This window comes from Puntigrus tetrazona, chromosome 2 (genome assembly GCF_018831695.1).
Source record: "Puntigrus tetrazona isolate hp1 chromosome 2, ASM1883169v1, whole genome shotgun sequence".
Lineage (NCBI taxonomy): Eukaryota > Metazoa > Chordata > Actinopteri > Cypriniformes > Cyprinidae > Puntigrus > Puntigrus tetrazona.
In genome coordinates this window covers 21,272,036-21,295,262 of record NC_056700.1, presented here as the reverse complement: position 1 = coordinate 21,295,262, position 23,227 = coordinate 21,272,036, and the positions used below count along the sequence as shown (strand labels likewise).

At 36.3% G+C, this 23,227-nt stretch overlaps 2 protein-coding genes across 8 annotated transcripts in view; both read left to right on the top strand.

Annotated features, from left to right (window-relative positions):
- cadm3 (cell adhesion molecule 3) overlaps positions 1 to 15,377 on the top strand; it is a 53,604-nt gene extending 38,227 nt beyond the window's left edge. For 2 of the 4 annotated variants that reach the window (XM_043219584.1, XM_043219595.1), the window contains exons 7-11: positions 1,303 to 1,393; positions 3,313 to 3,485; positions 5,951 to 5,971; positions 9,699 to 9,824; positions 12,264 to 15,377. In XM_043219584.1, coding sequence (XP_043075519.1) covers positions 1,303 to 1,393; positions 3,313 to 3,485; positions 5,951 to 5,971; positions 9,699 to 9,824; positions 12,264 to 12,382 — 530 coding nt within the window. In that variant the 3' untranslated portion in view covers positions 12,383 to 15,377. Of the gene's footprint in view, positions 1 to 1,302; positions 1,394 to 3,312; positions 3,486 to 3,692; positions 4,074 to 5,950; positions 5,972 to 9,698; positions 9,825 to 12,263 lie in introns of all 4 variants that reach the window. The other 2 variants (XM_043219606.1, XM_043219602.1) reach the window with 2 other exon arrangements.
- Positions 15,378 to 16,253: 876 nt separating this feature from the next.
- kirrel1b (kirre like nephrin family adhesion molecule 1b) overlaps positions 16,254 to 23,227 on the top strand; it is a 32,810-nt gene continuing 25,836 nt past the window's right edge. For 3 of the 4 annotated variants that reach the window (XM_043218383.1, XM_043218367.1, XM_043218375.1), the window contains exon 1: positions 16,254 to 16,567. In XM_043218383.1, coding sequence (XP_043074318.1) covers positions 16,510 to 16,567 — 58 coding nt within the window. In that variant the 5' untranslated portion in view covers positions 16,254 to 16,509. The remainder of the gene's footprint in view (positions 16,568 to 23,227) is intronic. The other variant, XM_043218361.1, reaches the window with a different exon arrangement.

The window sequence follows — 23,227 nt, the reverse complement described above, 5'->3', positions numbered from 1 at the left end:
TACACCACCAGCATCAGCCTCAGCCCGAACCATTCATACAAGGCAGGAAGGATCCATGCTTTTATGTTGTTTACGCCAAATTCTGACCCTACCATCTGAATGTCACAGCAGGAATGGATACTTGTCACACCAAGCTACCTTTTTCCAGTCTTCTGTTGTCCAATTTCAGAGAACCTGTGTGCATTGTAGCCTCAATTTCCCGTTCTTAGCTGACAAGACTTGCACCTGCTGTGTCTTCTGCTGCTGTAGCCCATCTGCTTCAAGGTTCAACATGATGTGGGTTCAGACATGCACTTCTGCATTCCTCGGTTGTAACGAGTTGTTACTGTTGCCGTTGTATTAGTTCAACCAGTCTGGCCAGTCTCTTCTGACATTTGGCATCAACAAGCCATTCTCGCCCACAGAAACGCCGCTCACTGGATATTTTCATTTTTTTCAGACCATTCTCTATAATCTCTAGAGATGGTTGTGTGTGAAAATCCCAGCAGATCAGCAGTTTCTGAAATACTCAGACTAGTCCATCTGGCACCAACAACCATGACACATTCAAAGTCACTTAAATTACCTTTTTCCCAATTCTGATACTTGGTTTGAGCTTTAGCAGACTGTCTTGACCATGCCTATATTCCTATCTGCATTGAGTAGCTGCCATGCGATTGGCTGATTAAATATTTGCATTAATGAGCAGTTGAATTTCCATTACAATTTCTGTGATTCTATCATTAGTAATCTTTTAATTCTTATTTACAACAGAAATCAATTTATGCCACATTAAAGACAAATCACTTTCACCCCAAACACTAAGTTGTAATTTAACATTTTTTAAATTTGCCACTGTCCTAGGTTTTGTCATTTGCCATTTGTCAGTAAAATTTTCTTAACACAATATATGCTTCCTTATTCTTTAATATATTTTAATGTGCACGTTGTTTGAATTTTTACGTAAACATTGTGTTACACTGAACATTATTTCAACCAAATTTATTCACCAAAAACGTATCGGAAACATTAAAAAGAAACACTTTATTTACATTTAAAGTGCTTTCTATGAACATAAAATCACTTTTGTGAATTTCTTTTATTGCAGACATCTTAATGTCTTTAACCAATGTGTGTGCAATGTGTGTGTGTGTGTATGTTCTTTTTAAATCTTTTTATAATCTTACATTTTCAGCACAGCTTCTGTAATTATAATATTAGACATACTGTGATTTTAGATTTTGGTCATACCGCCTACCCCTTCTGTATAATACATTAACATGAAGATAACGAAAACAAAATATCTGTTTGTGTGTCTCTCAGTTTCTCCAAGCGTGTCGATTCAGCCAGAGAGTGACCTGCCAAGAGAAGGAGAGAAGTTTTTCCTGCAATGTGTGGGGAACGGAAATCCAGAGTAAGACACACACACACTCTCTCTCTCTCTCTCTCTCTCTCTCTCTCTCTCTCTCTCTCTCATTTCCATCCTTGACATTCATGTTTTATGTATAAAGCTGAAAATGGTCAGCCTATTGATCTCCTCTCTCTCTTCAACACACACATGTGCGGGGTTTGCTTTGACAGTATCACGAGATATTTGTGTTGCTGTTGCATGAGAAACAGAACAACAAGAAAAAGGGATCGGAGACGTCCTCAAACAAGCTTCTTTAAAAACACCCTCTAAGATCTCAGTGAGTTCAGCAACTCCCTTTCTGGAGCTAAAGGATGAAATTTTATTATTACAGATGTATTTATTACATTTTTAGCTACTTAAGCCTGGTTATATCACAAATATTTCTCCCTGGAAATAGACATTAATGTAATTGAATATCACCCTCTACTGGTGCAGGATCGCATTACAGCTCATTATTGCTCCTGACATCCATTAGTACCACACCGAGAGCTATTCAACCCCATTTAGACATCCCATAGTGTCTCACTGTCGCATTTTCTCATTTGCTTTTATGCTCTATCTCTTCCTTACTGGAATGGGAGCACAAATAGGGAGGCCGTATATGAAGAAGATACCTGTATCAGAGGCAGCAATTACAGGGTCTGTAATGATCTTTTGATCTTTCTCCTGCAACTGAGTAACTGTCTATAAAACATTTAGCAATTTGAAATGAATGATTTTGGTTATCAAAAGTGAAAAATATTTACATTTTGATTTCAAATAAAACTTTCAAACTTTCTATTCATCAAACCATCTGCAGATATATTAATCAGAACAACTGTTTTCAACACTGATAACGATAATTAATGTTTCTTGAGCACCAAATCATCAGTATGATTTCTGAAAAATCGTGTGACACGGAAGACTTGAGTAATGGCTGCCATCAAAGGAATAAATTACATGTAAACTATATTAAAAATGAAGCAGTTCTTTGTGTCACTATCTTATATAAGCCGGTCGCTATGTGAAATGCTACCTCTCATATCTTCTTGCTTGTTTTGGTGTCTTACTGTAGACTGAGATATTAGTTTAGTCATAACTACAGCGCTCTATCGACATCAATAAAGGAATTATATTATTTGGATTATTCGCACGCTCGAATAATGATACGCCTGCGTCCTCACCGTAGTTCTCTAAATCCCTGTAACACACACAGACACGCTGATTTGGACACGGTATGAGCACACAGAGAAAAGCCACAGTTACTTTGGCATATTGAGAGGATTTTAAAGGTGAAGTGTGTAATTTTTTGATGCTAAAATACCTTCTTTTATCCCAGCAGTAGGTAGACATCCTCAGGAAGTGTGAACACTGTGGCACTATCAAAACATTTCTCTGTTCATTTGAGTACCTGCACAACACAGCAACACTGGCTCAACCAATGGCGGGACTTTAAGGAGGGGTGGGGCAATCAGTTTGGTTAACCAATTAAAAACAGGCAGAGTGTTTAGGAAATCTCTTTGAACACAATCGTTGGCCCTGTCCCAAATCCCACCACGCTTGTAGTATAGTCCACTCAGAAATTCACTTTTATTCCTGATTGTGTTGAACGATAGCAGCTATTTCTGGATGCTGGCTTGTCTGGTTGATTCACGAGCGCCTCCGGGTCAGGTGTGTCGCAGCACTGGTGGTGTGGCCACATGGTTTTCTTTCCCATTTGATCAAGTCTGGTTCGTTTCACTTGACATGTGACTGAGCTTGGCTGTGTTCGGGACGCTTTCCAGTGCATCCCTCTGTGCTCCTCAGCTCTTTTGATAGTGTGCCAAATTGCAAAACCCTTCAATCTGCTCAATTAAACGACTCTTTCTGCCTTGCTTTTGATGTGAAATTTCAAAACGCTGTATATGTGGTCCGTTTTGTAATGTAATCTCCCTCTCTCTAAGGCCGACTGCATTTGTGTGGCGGAGAAAAGACGCAGAGCTCCCCCCGCTGGCCAAGGTGGATGGTGCGTTCCTGCGCTTCGAATCCCTCAACAAGTCGGATAACGGTGTTTATGAGTGCCAGGCTGATAACGGGATCGGCATGGGGGACATAGCACACACCCTTCTGGTACAAGGTAATTTACGAGAGACAAACGAGAAATGGGGAGAAAGGGTGTTTATTTCTTCTGTTGTTTTACGTTTACTTTCACGTCTCTTTTTTCTGAATTTTACGTTCCTTTCTTTTTGTTTCTCTTTTTGCATGACTTGTTCTTTATGTTCTCTTCCATTTTCCATCATCCACCTTTCCATCCATCATTTTCTGTCAATATTTTTCTTCCAAGACCAGGAAGATTCAGAACTCTTTATTCTCACCTCTACTCTCCCTTCAACCTCTGCTTCTCCCACTTTTTCTCCTGAAACCTCAGTTTCAACATCTACTGAAGACGAAACTCTTCCTCCATTCTCATCTTCGCCATCTTCCACTACCTTGCCCACATCCACTCTTATCTTCTCCTCCACTCTTTCTCCTTTCACTTCTGCTCCTTCCACTATCCCTCCCTCTCCTGAAGTTCCCACGACCTCTCTTTCCAACGCTCTCTTCCCCGATTTCACTCTCCTGCCCTCCTCCCTTCCTGCTCGCACCCCTCCCCTACCCCCTTTTTCCTCCTCCCCTGCCACTCCATCATCTGTTCCTCGGCTGAATGGAGTGCACACCTTTACAGGTAATCCATCTAATCGTGCACATACACAAACCTAACCGTGGTTTAACATGCCACTGCTGTGCTACTGATCTGTGTGTGTGTGTGTGTGTGTGTGTGTGTGAGTGTGTGTGTGTGTGTGGGATAGGGATGGGCATGATTACCCGAGCGCACGGAGAAGAGGCCGCAATGATCAACCATGACAACACAATAATTGCCTTGACTTTTAAACTTCAAAACATTTCACACTGAACAAAATGCAGTAACAACCATGCACAGATCAGATAAAAGGGGGTTATTTTGAAATTTAGCTATTTATTTTGGCATTATATATTTAATATAAGAATAATTAATATACTAAAAATATTGGTAATATAATAACACTATCATGCAAATGTTTGGGGTCAGCGCTAATAAATTTATTCAGTAAGTATGAATTTAATTGACAGTGACAGTAAAAACAATCAGAAAAAATGTATCTCAGTTCCCACAAAAATACCAAGCAGCTGTTTTAATAATACATATTTCTTAAGCACCAAATCATTTAATTAATTTCTGGAGTGGAGTCATAGATGATAAGGAATGAATTATATTTTCAAAATATGTTAAAATAGAAAATTGCCATTTTACATTTTAATAATATTTTAGAATATTTTAAATCAAATAAATGCAGCCTTGGTGAACAGATAAGACTTCCGTCAAAAATCTTTCTGACCCCAAACGTTTGAATGGAAGTGTATATTGTTTTGCCAGTTCTTTGTTATTACTGTATACACTGTATACTCATGATCTTATGGATCTAAAGGTGGCTCGCAGAAAAATGAAAGTCTCATTTTTTACTTATGTTGATCCAAACCTGTATTACATGTTTTTTATGAAACAGAAAAGGTGACCGTTTAGGTGAATATAACAAATGTGAGTGAAATTTGCTGCTGTCAGGCTCCATAAAAAAAGCTTACTACATCTATCTTCTGAAGCCGTATGATGATTTTTGAATCACTATTTATTGAGAATATGATATTGCTTTTCATCATGAGAGATAAGACTCTTCCATTTACAGTATGAATCAATCATTCTTTTGAGTTGTATATTTCTGTTTGATTTATTTAAAAAAAAAGAAATGATACAAATGATTCTCAAGCTCCATTCCAGACTCCTCACAGCCCTCATTCACATAGAGAATTTTCTTCAAAAATATACACTTTACTGTTCCACAGAAGCAAAGTCATGCGTGTTTGGAATGACAAGGGGGTAAGTAAATGATGAGAGAATTTCTATTATTAGAACAATTTCTTCTAATGCGTGTCATATTTTTGTGTAAAAGCGTCCAAAAAAAACCCCCACACAGATGTGTAGACCCCTCCCCTTTCTTCAAAGCATTGAGAACTTACCTGTGTATACAAAGCGCCTGAAATGCCCATCCCTGGCGTGTGGGAGGAACAGCTTGAATGTGTCACTTCATAATCGAGCAGGTTGTGTTTGAGCGTGTGAGAAAGATAGAGATGTATATTGAGATCTCCAGTGCAGTATCACAGAAGCATGTTGAGCAGCATCTGCTGTCGGCTTTGACTGTAATGCAGGATTTAACCAGGCACATCTCACGGCAAAGCCTCCGATTATCCAGAAACACAATCTGACACCACACCTTCCCTCCAGAAAACATTCGCTTCAATTATTTCATTATTTCACTACGTGAAATCCTCTTTAATGCTCTTCTGCGATACTTATTTTTTTGGTGAGCGGACACAGATGCATGCACACGCACGCTCGCGCAAACATTTATTTTCATCGTTTCTCTTTGTTCCTTTTCTCGTGCTTCCACTCATGTGGTCCTCATCCATCCATCCATCCACTCATCCATCCATCCACCCATCCATTCATCCCTTCATCCTCTTGAGAAGAAGCCGGAGTGAATGCTGCAGGTATTGTCACCTCTCTCTCTAACTTTCTCTCTTTTCCTTTCAATATCGTCCTGTCTTTTTTTTATCTTTGAAAGAATCTCTGTCCCTCTTCTATCTCTCATCTGTTATTCTCAATTTATATTGGATCTGGGTGGGTTTGAATCACACTGTCATTATGAACATAGTTAATGTTGCAGGAATGCTGTTAATGAAGGCGTAACACTTGATATTACATGGAAAACTATTAATATCAGTGCAAATTTGTTGGTTCACTGAAAGCTTAGAGCTGAATTAGGTCAACGGCAAAAAACTGCATTTTCAGCCAATTTGAAAACAATCTCGCTTAGAAGAATGAATGAGATATTATTGATGCAACTCAGTTTTTTGCTACAGGGAGGTCCAGCCATCTGTAGCCTGGTGAAACAAGCAAAACTAAGTCATCAGCAATGAATCGTTCGAACCTGGAAACGCATCTTCCCCCTTTATCAATCTGGTCATTTGCAAAGCCTGACTGATAAGGGGTGCCGATTTCTGTCGCTTTACATGATGCAAGTTCGATTCCGTCCCCTCCTCGTGGGTCTTTATCCACATTGTGCTAATTTAAACTGCAGTACATTTGCGGCATCAACATGAGTGCATCACACAGAGACCCTTCCCCAAGGGGGGACTACAATCTCTGTTCAAAAATGCGCAACACCGTGAGATCCCAACGGGGGGCCAGAGGCTGTTCTGGTTGTATGGAAGTCAAAGGAGGACATGCCTTAATAGCCTGAATAAACTATTTTCGTCTGAAATCAAACTGTTTATCACATAATGAATTGATTGCCTTGGTGCTAATCTTCAGCATTTTGCTGTAAAAGTTATATTTGGAGATTGCCAAGACAATCAGGCAATTTATAAAAGAAGGTTTTTATTTCCAGCATTTTATATTCATTTCGCCATCATAAAAATCACATACTGTAGACTCCACACCAGGGTCATTATATCATTACCTCACAAGACAAATATAGCTCAAGTTGACCATGATTTTTTTTCTTCTCCAGGCTACAAGGTTGCAAACACCCTCTTCTCTCTGCCATGAGTACTAACAGCAGCTCTTTACCATTATAGCTAGCTAACGACTTGGAACGAGAATGCGCCACATAGTGAAAAAATTGTTCATTCAGTTTTTTATTAACATTTTATTATCTAAACTAATTCGCTATTTAATGCATTGAAAAAGATGCTCACTAAAGTCCATTTCTGCAGAGAAAAACAGCAATGAGAAATGAATCGGAAGCAAATCAGCATCAGTAGCACATCAGTGAGTCTGCATGAACCGTATCTGGACAGCCATTTTCAAAAAGAGACTAGAGAATGATTTTGTTGGTGTATTCTTCAGTTCAAATAACATCAACGAAATTCACTGAACTTTGATGTCAACAAAAATAACTATAAAGCCTTAAAAAAAAGACCTAATTTAATGTGATGGTTGCCAGCGTGTTTAGATTTCCTTTGCCATTGACTCTGGTCGCTTAAAATTATTATTTTAAAAAGACATTTTTAATAACGTTGTTAAATGTAATCTTTACCAAATCTCAAAATAAATACCTAAAAAGTAAAGTTAATTTATAAATAAATATATCGTACATTATATTGTTGTGATGCCTAAATTAACCCTATAGCACTAAAAACAGTAGATGCATTATAATATTTTATAATATTTTATTTTATTCCCCATTATTTGAATGATTATTTTAGTCCTGTTTAACTGAAATGTCTCCTGTAAGAGAAATTATCTGTTCAGTGCTTTCTACTTTTTCCTGGTCTCTATCTGTGCCTTTTTTTCCTCTCTTTCACTTTTCTTCTCTCTTTCTTTTTCCTTTTTTCTGTGTCGCTCTCAGGGCTTCTTGTCGTGTCACTCAGCACTCACTCTGTTCGTCCTCCTTCATCCTCTTTGCTCTCATCTATCGTTCCCCGTTTTTTTCTTCTCCTGAAGCGTGCGAGCGTCAGGGTGACTGTTAACTTGTCTTGTTTTGATGGAGTATTGTTTGAGAAGGAGACAGAGATCGTGCTGTGGGTGGGAGTGATGGATGTCGTTCACGCTCTCTGAGTCCAGGCAAAGTCACTGAAGCTTATGATAGACTCTTCACTGAAATCTTGCTTTTGATTATTCATGTGTTTCCTTTCAAACAGAGAGGTCAGCGGCTCATGGGACTTCACGGTAGATGGAAAATGACATTGTAGTAACTTGCCAGCCCATTACAAATACACTTCACACTTTATATGAACTACTACCATTCAAAAGTTAGAGGTCAGTCAGGTTTTATTCTAAATAAATGATTACTATTCGGATGGATGTGTAACATGTGACAATAAAGACATTTATAATGCTACAAAATATTTTTGTTTGAAATAAATACAGTTTTTTTATTTATATTCAACAAAGAACTAAAACTATGTATCACGGAAAATATTAAACACTACAACTGTCAGCATCGATTAATATTTAAATGATTTCTGAAGGATCATGTGACACTAAAGACTGGAGTAATGACGTTGAAACTTCAGCTTTGCATCAAATTATAAAATATAATTAGGTAAAGCAAGATTATATATTATTATATATTTATTGCATTTTTGATCAAATAAACACACCATTAAAAAGCATGAGACTTCTTTAAAAAAACTTACTTGACGTCAAACTTTTGAACGCTAGAACGCATGTGAAATAACAGGAAACAAGACCTGTGCTGCTTTTCTCTATATTTAAATCGGGAAAAAGCTATCTGTGATTATCATCTTGTGTGAGATATTTTAGTTTGGTTTGCTTGAAAATGTCAAGGGCCCTATTAAAGAGGAGAAATCGCTTCAAATTGTTTCCTAAGATAAGTATTATTGTGCATTAGGGCTGGAAAAAATACGATTCACGCATTGTAATGCTTTCTCAAGGGAAGCTGCAATCGGGGGGAGAAGGATTTTAAATTTATAGTAATATAATTTGAAATAATAATACTGTTTATGGAAAAAGCATGTGCGGTATTGTCAGAGGCGCTGTATTTTTGTCTGAGCAGGTGGTTTTGAATAATCGTGATTCACTTTTATTCAGGTATGCAAACTTTTCACAAAACCAGATGAAAATTTGCATCAACCCCGAAAAGTTTTAGCACAAATTTCCATCAGTGATTCATGTCACATTTAAATTGAAGTATTTTGAGAACATAACTTTTGAATTCATATTTCACATTTCCATCTATTGTGCAGCCTCCATGGACTTCGAAAAGGCTGAAGCGAAGCACTAGGTCTTTTGTTACATTTCCAAAATATGTGCAGCTTTATGCCATTGCTTAGCGGACTGTTTCGTCACGTAAAGTCAACGTTATTTCTGCAGTGCTTTTTACAATACAGATTGTGTCAAAGCAGCTTCTCAGAGATAAACAGGAAAATAGCTGAATCAATTATGGAAACTCGACTATAGAGAGAAAGCATTGTTTGCAATCGCATTGTGATTCTCTGAATCAAAATCGGATTGTGAGGATTTCCAGCGTTACTATACACGAATGACCTCTGCTGTGTTTGTAGAGACGAGGTGGGGATGAAAAAGTATTGTATGCTTTTTAGTCTTTTGAGTTTCAGTTCAAGTCTCTGTCGAACTTTTCTCTGACTTTGCCTGGTCAGTATTGTTAAGACATCTGTTGTCATTCTGATTGTCCTCTCTGCACAGTCTTGACTCTCTACCTGTCTCTCTCTCTCTCTGTCTGTTTCTCAGACCCCACAGCGATGTCCCCCTCTTCAGGAGTAGACCACGCTGTGATTGGTGGAGTAGTTGCTGTCATTGTCTTCATCATGCTTTGTCTCCTCATCGTCCTCGGCAGATACCTCATCAGACACAAAGGTACCACATGCTCGCACACGACCCTAATCAGACAAAAAGAAATCCCCCGCTCCCTTTCACACACACGCACAGACCTAATCAGACACAAAGAGATCTCTTTCTCACACACACACACACACACACACACACACCTGGGGCGTCTGGAGGGCTTCTAACCTTCCGGGACTGTGTTCATATTCCTGACAGAGGGTCTGGCAGCATCCTGCCTCATCAGCAGCTTTTTTAAAAAAATGATTTTTCATGGATTTTGTCTTGAATTTAAGCATCAACAAACATTCTAGACGCTTGACTCAAAATCTCATTGTTGACTGGGACATTATACTTGTAAATGAACCATGTGTCTCACCGCAACGGTGCACTTAGAAAAAAAAGAAACACAAGAAAAATGGGCTGGGGAAAAAAATAAATGAAAAGGCTGAGTTTCTATACATACGGAGAGAGAAAAAAGTATAGGCACATACTATGCTGCATTTCTTTGAAATTTTATAAATGCTCCGTATAAACAAAAGATCAGTATATACAGTAATAGTATTTTTTTTACATGTTTTACACTTCCTTGCATTTGGAATTGTATTTGCTACTGTGTTTTTAAAATATAATAAACTTTTATGCCTGGATTTGTGGGTGGAAGTATGTTAATGTTCTGATATAGTCTTGATAAAAGATGATTTTAAATTAACATGCTATATTGTGTTACCACTAGTAAAGCTTATGTTTCATCATTATGTTTTATGGAAAGTACCATTGTAGGTGCTTGTGCATTTAAAACTCTCTTATTTATCTTTTACGTTTCAGTACAGAATAAGACGGTCAACGGAAAAAAAATATTGCATGCTCGAATGTAACAGTGTTGACAAAATATATTTTTTTTTTTTCCCAGCACACAATTTTTTTATATATATATATATATATATATATATATATATATATATATATATATATATATATATATATATATATATATATATATACCTACCTAACTTAAATACTGGTAATTTTGTCACCATAACTTCGACGCTCACACAATAAGCTGCTTTTGTAGTTTAGTGTACTAGATGGACTGTTGAAGGAGCTGTGAAATTTTTATGACTGCATAGTTTCTTTTATTTCAGAAATGCAAGAGCAATTCTGTACCATTATATGGGCCCTTTTTTGCAGAGTGCAAGCAATTGACAAAGACTGACAGACTGTATCACTGCTCAGAGGGACACTGTAAACAGATCATCACAGCTGTACTGCAGCTTTCCCTCTATATCTATCTATGACGTACAGTGAACAGCTCAAGAAGAGCTGTCAGAAACTATACATCTGGGGAAAACAGCCTGCTTTCAGTGCCAGGGAAAAAATGCTGAACAAGAATTTAATGCAGCTGTGCGCTGAAAGATCATTCTGTATGTACTCTTTGGTGAGGTATCAATGTAAACACAGTCATTTAGGTCTAGTGAAAAAGGTGAGGAATTAAGAATGTGATAATACTATCTAGATGCAGCCTAATATATTACTTTGTTAAAGTAAATTCACCCAAATTTTTAAATGTGATGATCATTTACTCATTTACTCATTCAGTTGTTCTAAAGGTGTGTGAATCCCTTTCTTCTGCTGAACACAAAAGAAGATATTTTGAAGAATGTTGGTAACAGTTGCTGGTAGTCACTGATCTTCCAGTATTATGCTTCAAACATTCTTCAAAGTATCTTCCTTTGTCTTCAAGAGAAGAAAGAAGCTTGTACAATTTGGAACACCTTGAGGGCAAGTGAAATTTTTATTTTGGGTGAACGATACCTTTAAAGTTAATTAAGCTATAACATTGACAAAGTACATTAAATGTAAAAAAAAAAAAAAAAATAAAATAAAATAAAAGCTATGTTCATTTAATAGATTTTTGTTTTTGTTTTTTTGAAAATAATTCTTTGAATCCCACTTCTGCAAATTCAGTTCTAACTTTATATCTAGCAATTGTGAGCTTATTTATCAGGATTGCACATTTTTATCACACAGTTCTTTATAACTTGTAATTGTGAGTATATGACTCAAAATTCTGACTTTATAACTCAAAAATATGAGTTTGTATGTCACAATCTGATTCTTGAGACAAAAAGTTGCAATTCACTTTTTTATTTTTACTTTTGTACCTTTAGTGGCGAAACAGGCTTCCATATACGTATGCCCACTAAGGCTGCATTTTTTTAATCATAACTACTGTAAAACATTAATATTATTATGATATAATTATATTATAATTTATATGAACAAACTGTTTTCTATTTTAATATCTTATCACTTATTCCTTTGATGGTAATGCTACATTTTCAGCAGACATCACTTCATCATAAAATTTAAAAATGATGTATAAAAAAGATACACAATCAATGATGATGATATACAAATAGCAGTTGGGGTTTCACTCTCTCTCTCTCTCTCTCTCTCTCTCTCTCTCAGGAACGTACCTGACTCATGAAGCGAAAGGTTCTGACGATGCTCCTGATGCAGACACGGCCATAATTAACGCTGAGGGTGGCCACTCTGGGGTGGATGACAAGAAAGAGTACTTCATCTAGAGATCATCCCTCCGCACCTTCTTCCTTCACACGCTTCAGTTCACTCAGCCTGATGGGGAAAAATGGGGATGGCAGAGAGAGAGGAAATACATGAGGAAAAAAAAAACAAAACAAGTGTTGACCTGTTCGAACTGAAGGACCTCAAATAAGCTTCGACACACAGGACAGGGAAGTGAGAGTTACGCACTGGTGCGTGGGCTCATTTACACACATACACACACACACACACACACTATTTCTCCATTAGCATAATGACACATGAGCAAACACACATGATGAGACAAACAATAAAAAGAGGCAATATGACAGTGACCACACTTTCCTCGTCTCCCATGATTCCTTTCAAACGGTCCAGATGTACTCTGGCACATGTTGCACAGTGATATGTGCATGCATGAACTTTCAGGACACACCGTCTGCTCTCAAAACCATTAAAAGACACAGACTCATAACAGGCACGCATGCAAACACACCGAACATAAAGTGTCTTAAATTGTTAAAACTGAATTTAATCCATGCAACCCTGCAATATCAGTGACAGATACAAACACACACTCATATACATCACCTCAGTGTTACACACACACACACATAGAATAACCAGGCAAAAACAGCAGCCCCTGCAACCATTATGTGGGACCCCCGATATAAATTTATAAATACATATATATATATGATTATATAGCATCATTTTTACTCAGTGTGCTGTAAATATATCCTCCATCTCTCTCTATCTCTCTCTCTCTAACCTCACTGTCTGATATTGCAGTATATACTCTGAGCCTGCCTGGTTTTCTTACATGCGTGGAAATGCCGAGTTGATAAAAAAAAAATATCTGGACTATAGAAAAAAAACATGGTGTTATGAAAACTTCAGTAATATTTGTATGAATTATGTTCTCTTTGAGTTTGATTTCTGGTGTTTACTGTTGGTGCAACAGTCTAGTGTCATTTCATCAACCTGGGAAGATTATTATTGTTACTATTATTATTATTATTATTATTATTATTATTATGAGGTCCTTATTCTAAATGCATTACATTGTGCACTGACGTGTCATTGTATCAAACCCAGTGATTCGCTCACTTACGCCACCTTCAGGAATGAATCCTCTCTGTTTTTCAGTGGCGGGACTCTCAGAAATAGCAGGGTAACACAAACTACTGCTCTCTCTCTCTCTTTCTCTCTCTCTCTCTCACTGATCTTTTTCTCACATTCTTCCACACCTCTTTCTAGTCTGTGCTTCTCTTCTTCTTACAGTCATAAAGCTAGATTATTTCTAGACCATGGTGACATTTGAAGGGAGTTTGGGGGTTTAGTCAGTTACGTCATGCAATAATTATATCGTGCAGGCGATTCTATTTAATAAATTGATTAAATCTGGCTTAATAAAGGTGATGTGTGTAATTTTTAGCACGCTAAAATCCTTAATGTGAATAGACTGTAAAAAAGCATTTGTTGGTTGATTCCCTGTGGCACTATCAAAACACTGCTCTGTTTTTTTGAGCATCCCAACCTCCTAAAATATACCATTGACTCAGCCAATGGCGTGCAGTCTGATTAGTTTGGTGGCTAAGAAATTACACACTTTACTTTTAATGTGTTGTTAAATTTTTTATTCAGGATTTTTTTACCTAATGCATTGCAGATCTGCTAACTGAAATGCTTGCCATTTCTATATCACTTATTTCTTTTAGCTACTCAATTAGAGGAGGCTGTTGAGTTATTGCGCCCATGCAAGCAATGCATGTTTGAATCTGGCTTGTGACATTTTTTCCCATTTGTATTACCCTATACTCTTTCAAACATGTATTGTCTTTAAATAAAAATTTTTGATGATTTGTTCACTGAACTGGCAAAACTAGGGAAAAAAGCGAAGAGGAAGTGTTAAACTGAAAAATAAACATCGTAATTCTGAATAAAACATGCATTTTAAATTTCCAGTTTAGTTCAATCCACCATTATTTTTCTACAGCTTTTCACAGTAGAACTGGTCTCAAAGCAGATTTGCAAGAAATGCACGTTTCAATGATGCAATGTCATTTGGCCCCAATAAAAGGGACTCTTAAATCACATCTGCCACGTATATGGAAGTTTAGGCAGTGTTTTGTTCACGTGGGATGACAGGGTCATTCGTTTAATGCGTATGTAGGTCACAACTAAGTGGCAACTGACCGATTACAACCAAAAGCCGTCCTCTACCTTCAGACTCCCTCCACATACCTCATTAACGCCAGCAGACAATGAGTTTGTGAGAAAAGCAGTTGCAATCGACTGCCGCAAGATGGCGACAACGCATTTCATTTCCCACTCACTTTCATTTCCGTCTCTCTCTCTCTGTCCTGTACAAGCAGTAGAACTTCCAGTTAGCTATCAGTCGACTCAGTGCTTAATTTTAAATTATGTTGTTTACGTTCATTCTGCTGTAGATGTGCATACTGTTGTTTGTAATTTTATGTTCTTTTTTTTTTTTTTTATCATTTTTATGATGACTAAATGTCTTAGATTGAAAGGTGTAGATTATAGTTTCCATGACTTCTGTTTTGTTTGATAATCTGCCGTTTTTTTATGATTTGATGTGATTAGTGTTGCCTTGAACAGTCTACACACTCAAGTGAACACAGACAACGGGGCACATTTATTGCGTGTGTCTGCGTTTACGTGCGTGGAGGATTTTCACACTGGCCCCAACAGATGCAGGAAACACTAAAAGTATTATTACATTCTGTTAATGAATTTTTGTTAGATTCATTATTGTTTTTTTGAATGATAAGTCTTCCTTTTGAATAAATATTCATATCATGTGGAGCTATTCTGTCATGTATGTTGATTTGTATTATGGCCGATGATGTCATCTGAATGGGACTGAACTCTGAGATCATCATCATTGTGGGTTCCGTTTGTTTAATGGTCTGTTTAGACAGTATTTGCTTTTTGTTACAAAAAGAGATCCCTTGTTAACTTCAAAATAAATATACATTTGGGGTAACCTAATTTCAGTGGTTATTATTGTTGTTATAATTATTGAAATGCTTTAATTAGGATCCAAAGAATCCTTAGAACGTTATTTAAAAGTAATATTTATGTGGAAATTTAAAATGTGCAGTTGTTATAAATTCTATACAATCTGACCTATTTATTAAAAATAAATTCTAAATTTACAAACATGCAAAAATCATGCAATAAATGTGTGTGTGTATATATATATATATATATATATATATATATATATATATATATATATATATATATACTCACAACTACACATCTACTTTATCTTTTAGCCACAACACAGGCTAAAAGACATACATGTGTGCATGAACACAGGCCCCAACCTGGCATCCTGCAAGAAACATGTGGTGAGAGCACAGTTTTAGCCTTCAGAGCCTTTTAGTAAAATCTACTTCCAGAATAGAATGGTTTTATTATATGCTATTCCCTTGTCTGCCCCATTGCTTTCAAAAATATGCCACTTGTCATTTTACATAAGAATGTTAAACCAAAAAAGTCTGATTTTATGACACGTCAACCAAACCAACATGCTAGAGAAATGAGTCAGTTCGACTGTAGCCCGTGTGACAACCTGCCCCTGTGACAACTAGCCCCGGTCTTCCCTATATATGTGTGATAACAGGGACGTCGATTCTCAGCTGCTTCTTATTTGAATAATTATGGCCGACTGATTGAACAACCGGCGGGTTTTAAAAGGTGAAGATATTAAATGTGATATCCGTATGAGTGTATGTGATCTGCACGAGCTGTGACATTGAACAGCGTGTAAGGACGACGAGAGAGAGAGCGCGCGCGCGCGAGAGAGAGAGAGAGAGAGAGAGAGAGAGAGAGAGAGAGAGAGAGAGAGAGAGCGAGCTCCATCGGCGCAGTACCGAGCGATTCCTCCGGTGATCTCAGAGCGCTGCGTCTCTCCTCAACAATCAAAAACTGAGATTTGCTGGAAGAAAGATTTTCCACCGCACATCTCGCCCGCTTCTGCTGAGGTAGAAAAGGTTCCCGCGCTGAATGAATGAACGCAGACCGAATGACATTAGCAGCACCGGTTCGCGGGGTTTCTCTGTCCAGCGTGAAGAAGATGAATTGATGGTGTGTCTTCTGAGTGACAGAGGCGCAGATGGGCTTCAGCATGACTTGCCTCTGGATTTTAACTTTGGCCATCAGTGTTCACAGAGGTAAGACACGAGCCGCCTTCACAAGGAGCCAAACGACTCCGTTCCCTGTGTCTCTTTCTCTGTCACAGCAGAAGGTGTTTTAACTTTGTTACTATGGTAACGCTATAGGTTAAATAGCGCTTTGTTGTATGATCTCGTGTCATGGTTTTTAAATAGGCTGGTTTTGGTATCACCCTCGAGTGACCTTATACGTGTGCGTTAATAATTTTAAACGCTGATCTCTTTTTTTTTATTACAGAGAAATCTCAATTTTATATCCTTTTTATATATCCTTTTTATGGCTGTTAATGGCAGCGGGCAGGATTACGTTCGCGCCCCCGATCCGCCGCCGTGCACCTAGCGCTTTGTAGTTCGGGGTCTCGTGCCTTCCGTCTTGCTCGCGTGCGCGTGACGGTGCAGCGGAAAACCGTTAACCGCGGGACGCATCACCGGGTGACGGCGGCGTTTGACTGGGAAGAAACCGCGGCTAAAGTCCGCGGACGAACGTGACTGTAGTGTAAAGTGCAACAGTGAATGTGAAGTGAAGTGAATATGAATGAAAGGTGGGCTCCGCTTTGCCGCCAAGAATGATTGAAAAAAAAAAACCGTGTTGCTGTATAATTTTGTGTGTGTGTGTTTACATATATATCGCCTAGACACACGTTACAGTTGGCCATTTTTTCCTTGAATTTCATGAATGCCAATTAATCTCAATCAAACTGCATTTGGCTTAATTTGATTATAGGTAAAAAAATTAGAAGAAAAATTTAAAAAAGCTAACTAAAACAATAAAACACTTCATATACACACATCATAAAATATATTTTTTGAAAAAGAAACTGTAGTCTATATACACAGTATATATATATATATATATATATATATATATATATATATATATATATATATATATATATATATATATATATACTGTAACTTATTACCTATATATACATTGGTTTGCACTGTAACTTATTACTGTATATGGTGAAAATAATTATATGTTTTAATAGCTACATGCATTTCAATAGTTGAGACGCATATGTGTAACATGTAAGACAATGCACGTCGCCTAATTCTAGTAAAATATTTTTAAAAACGTTATTAGAAGTGAATGTTGGAAATTAATGGAAAAATTGTATATTGTAAAAATAATATGTTATTGGGCAGTGAAAAGTGTTCATTGTTTTATAGAGTATGGAGAAAGGGGCATTCCCAAAATTCCCAGTGGGAGCGTTTTTTGTTTTATAAATAGTACATATTAAAAATGTAAAAATTAAGTAAATAACAATTTATTGCTTTTGCTTTTTATATAATTGATCTGCTGTATATAGGATTCTTTCAGTGTTGTTTTGTCTTTTGCTCTATGTATAAAAGTTGCCGGCCAATTCTGAAAAACATTAAGTCATCATGTTACCTTTCATTACCTTACTATCAGAAGAACATACACAGTTTGAAGGGAAACCAGATTAATTTTGAAATCGCTGTTAGACATAGATCACTGGAGTCCCCGGGGCACTAAATACAAAGGCAGCAAATTCAGTCTCAACAGAACATTAGAGATAATAATAACACAGCCATTTTGTGCTTCTTATTTCAACCGGTGTGTCTGCAAATATCTGTGGATGTGTAGGTGAAGATCAGAGAGTGCGTTCTCTCAGATCTGATACTTGTTAGCAGATTTTCATGTGAAGATGGTGGTATAGAGAGAGGGAGAGAGAGCGGCGATGAAAGAAAGAGATTGAGGGAGGTGAGACCTGTTTGCAGGAAGTGTCAGCAACTTTCTCTGAAGGAGGGATTCGGAGAAGAGAAAGAGAGAGTGAGAGTGATGGATTGATCGAGAGTGAGAGCACCGAGTGACACAGACATGTTGTGATGGAGGGATAGCATGATGGAGAGATAAGGAGACAGGCCTGGCTCAATCTGTCAAGGGAAGGAATGCAAAGGGAGGGAAAGAAAAAGACCGGGGGAGGACGGACGAGAAAATGATGTTATTTTTTAATTAGTCTCCGGTATTATGTGTTTAACATTCCTGGTGTGATCCGGAGAGCCCTTGTGTAAACACACCGTGACCACGTGACCACACTGTACAGGAGAAAAACGCTGACCTTTCAACATCTTTGACATTATTTGTTGTTTTTGATGCTCTTTTCAGTGTGCTGTGATGTGAAAACATTTGGTTTTGTTAAAGAAAAAACTTTCTAGATCATTCATTAATAAACTGTATAAACTGTCCCTTTGAACTGAGTGAAACAAAGTCCACGATGTTACATACAATTTACACACACACACACAATTCGTATCTGTTCACTAATGAAATAGCAGAATCGAAATACATATTATTTCAAGCTTTCAAAGACTTCTGGTTCCATTTAGCACATTGCAAATTTGCATTTTACAAGCAATTAAACATTAAGATGTGCTATTTATGTATGTGGATAAAATGTTATATATATATATATATATATATATATATATATATATATATATGAACAGTGAGTGAATGCTCTCCACACATAGTATATGTTCATCAAGTACTTTCACTTCAAATAAATCCCCATTTCAAGTCACTCAGGAGTACCAGTACTTAAAGAAACCTACAAAGTATCCAAAAAGAAATGCTTTTAAAATGTCAGTGTTGCATCTGAACTCTTCATTCATATATATAAAAATTCAATTAAAAATCTAACAGTTGTAATTTGTTAAATTCACTTGAATGTACTGTATGTGGATGCATTTCCAACAATAATACGTATCCAACATAGGTTTATTAGCAGCCCTTTATTTGTTCCTTTCTCAATTTTCTAAGTTCTTGTTAATAAGGTAGATCTAATAAGGAGTTTCATCCACTATCACTTTCATTCACATATGATCCAAATTGCCCTGAAATATGCAGTGTTTTGCAGCCGTGCTTGTGTTTGTGGAAAGTGTGTGGTTTGCATATGTGACAAACACAATTAGAGCTGGTAGATTTCTGTCACTCAGCTCCTATCATATACACAGAGAACAAAAAAGCCTACAAACTCACTGTTTCTTTTAGCTTAGTGTTATACTTCAAGTATTCTTTTAGGAGACGATGGACAGCGGAGTCACGGAAGAAAAGGATTTGAAATATCATATGATGTGTGCTTTGCAGATTAATTATAACTACATGAAATGCAAAAAAAAAAAAAAAAAAACAAGTTTGGGGGAATTGTTCATTAACCCAAAAATTCTGTCATCGTTTACTCACCTTCAAGCTTTTACAGACCTATGAGTTTCTTTCTGGGTAGGGCCCATCATCCGTTCGGTTACCCACATTCCTTCTTTCTTTATTTTTTTAACTGGGCAAACTATTCCTTTGGAGTGATATTACACTAATAATTGCAGTATTCTGCTCTTATTGCATTTAATTTATTATTTGATTTCCCCAAATCTGTATGAATCTGATACAAAAAAAAAGAATAAAATCCTAAATAAAAAATCCTTATTTTATATATTTTTCCAGTTAATGTTCAATTAGTGTATCTTGATGTATTTAACTAAAAAAAAAAAAAAAACTAATTATATACATATATGTAAAATTATAATCATCATCATCATCATAGTAATGACAACACAAAATTGGTAAACAAAAACACAATTAAAAGAAAACAGAAATAGAAAAGCAAATTCAAAATGTTAATAAAAGCTAATAAAGTACTGGTAATAAAATGGCCCACTTTTTAGTGAGACATAAGTGTTTGATGCCTGATGTTGCAGCTCTATTTCAGAGAATATAGAAAAGTTTGATTACCATTGATAAGTTTACCACACAGATTGTAACTGGCTATTTTAGTCCCGAGCAACTGTGTACATTCCCATTCATGGCGGCATTCCAGTCTAACAACATCTCGAAGACTCAAATCTACAGGAATGTTTCCCTGCACGTTATAATAAGGCAGTAGATAAACATTTATTTTGGATGACACTTACACCAATGTGAGACAGCAAGAGAAACATTGATGCATTGCAGTTGATATTTTTAGCTACGCGAGTCTGTTTAATTACTTAGGAAACTAGTGAGCATTACATTTAGTTGGCAGGTGGACCAAACGGCATTAGCAGTGTTTTCTTCTAACAACTGATGGAATGTTGTTTCCAAATGCCTGGATTTCTATTTATAAAGAGCCGATTGCTTTGCATAGTATATTATTATTAGTGCACCATGTTGCTCTCCACACTTGCAATAGTTGTTTTATATATATATATATATATATATATATATATATATATATAATCTTTATGCCTGGACTGGTATAAGCATGCATGTGTTTAATACAGGAGCAGGCGGTCGTTCATTTCTGCGCGGAGATGATCATCAGGAAACATCTCATTTATATGAGAAGCCGATGCTTGTGTATAAGAAATATCAGTCCCAGATCTGTCTGGGCTAGAGATCTCTCCAGTGGGTTACTGGTAGGCAGCAGTAATTTTGTTAGATGAATAACTGGGGCACAGGTGTGAAGACATGCGTGCACGTTTGGACAAGAACGAGACTTTGTGGATACAGGAGGAGACCGTGAATACAGGTGTATATGCAAAGGCACACATGTGCACACATTTGAACCTATTTTTAAACCGTAACCATGAGAACATCTATAGCGGTATTATTTGAAGCGTTTTTGTAAATCATTTTGTAAAATGATAGCTTGAAATAATCTTATATGTAGAAGACTGGGGCAAGTTGTCCAGGTAACTATAAGGTTTAAACTACGTTTGAACCAATTTTCTTTTAGTATACATTTCTTTAGTTTACAATTTTAACTAAAAACATTTTTTGTATGATTTTATAGTTAACTAAAATATAAAAATTGTCACTTAAAATGAAAACTGAAATAATTTAAAATTACATTTAGTTTGTTAGCATTAGTTAAGCGCCTTAGTTAACATGAACTAACAACAAAAAAGGTAGCCTTTTTGTTTAATATATCGTAAAGGGTTATTAACAGGTGTATTGCATTGTAATTAGTCATCATGTGTGCAGTCAAATATTATATCTTGTGGTAAATTATTATAAACAAATGTAAAAGGCATCATGTAACAATGAATTGATAATGTTTTAAGTCTGGGTTCCTATTATTCATGAGATTGTACAATGCATTATGAAGTGCATTACAAGGGATAATTAATGCATTAAAACTACTTTTATAATGTATTGTACATAATGGCTTTACTGTAAAAAAAAAGCATAAAAATGTATTAATGTTAATTTCAACATTTCATAAAATTAGAACATTAAAACATGTAATAAAATTAGAAGTTTTTCTTTTAACAATATTTAATGGGCCTAAGCTAACATGAACTAAAACTGACAGTTGTTTTTTTATCTTAAGAAAACAAATTAAATAAATAGTTTTTTTATTTTTATATTTTTAATATGATTATAACAAAGATGAATAAATGTGGTGACAATTATTGGTTAATTTTTGTTAATAACATTAATTAACATTAATTGGTAAGACCTTTAAAAAATGTTTTCAATTAGTTTCACTTGTACTTAAAAGTAAACCTGATAATTAGTTTTAATAAAAACAATAACTAATAAAAACACACAACAAAAAAATTCAAATGTTAAAATTAATTTAACTATATATATTACAACAGTCTAACACTGATGCTAAAATAAAATTTAGCTAATTAATTTAGCATTTTAAATACACACAGCATTTTAAATACACACATATTTTCTTTTTCAATATTTATTTTGAATAAAAAACAGTTGACATGTCCCATATATCATAACATCATGGCTCACAAAAATTAAAAGTGTGTTTTTAGTTTTTTTTTTTTATTAAGACAAAAAGGTGAGAATTTTAAAACCATTAAAAAAAAATTTTAATAAAAACAATGACATCTTGCCCTGGTTTTTCTTATAAAAAAAAACCCAATTACACAGAAACTGATGCAACATAGATTCTGAATTGCACCGCTACACCATGTGCTCTTGGTGCCCAAAGTCCCAACTCTGGCCTTTAACAGCTAATTGGCCTTAATTAATATAACAGATGTGCATGAACTTGAGCTTGAATGGAAACTATATTTGCACTAGATCTGGCATCAGCATTCATTGATTTGTCTGAATACTCATTGTACTATTGTTTGTAATGATGTCATTAGCGATGCTTTGTTGTTAGCATATGTGAATGTATATGTGAGAGCACTGCAAGAGAGCGGGAGGCATGAAGGGGGAAATATTTTTTTTGCGCTGTCTCTTTTTTTAAATAAATCTGTTACTATAGCAACCCTGGAAGCAGAGGCAGAGAGGGAGGGAGATGGGGTGAAGTGGGGGAGTGCGAGAGACCTGGTAACCATAGCAACTCACAAAGGGACTGGCAGAAACTTACAGAAATATATGAGACGTTATAGGCTGGGAGGGAGAGGAAGAGAAAAAAAAGAGCAAACGAGGTGAGAACCGTCTCAGGGAGGGACAAGAGCTAAGTGGACGGAAGAAAATACCTTAGCCAATGAGAAGCTGACCTTCGTCACCATCGCCCAATCAGATGGCTGCTGGAACACAAAGCACCTTTCATGCACAAGACTGCGGACCGTAGTAAAACATGACAAACGGAGAATGAATGTGCATTGGATGATGCAGAAACAGCAATGCTCACCAAAAATGAATGAATAAATGTGCACATGTGCAGGCATTAACATATTGAA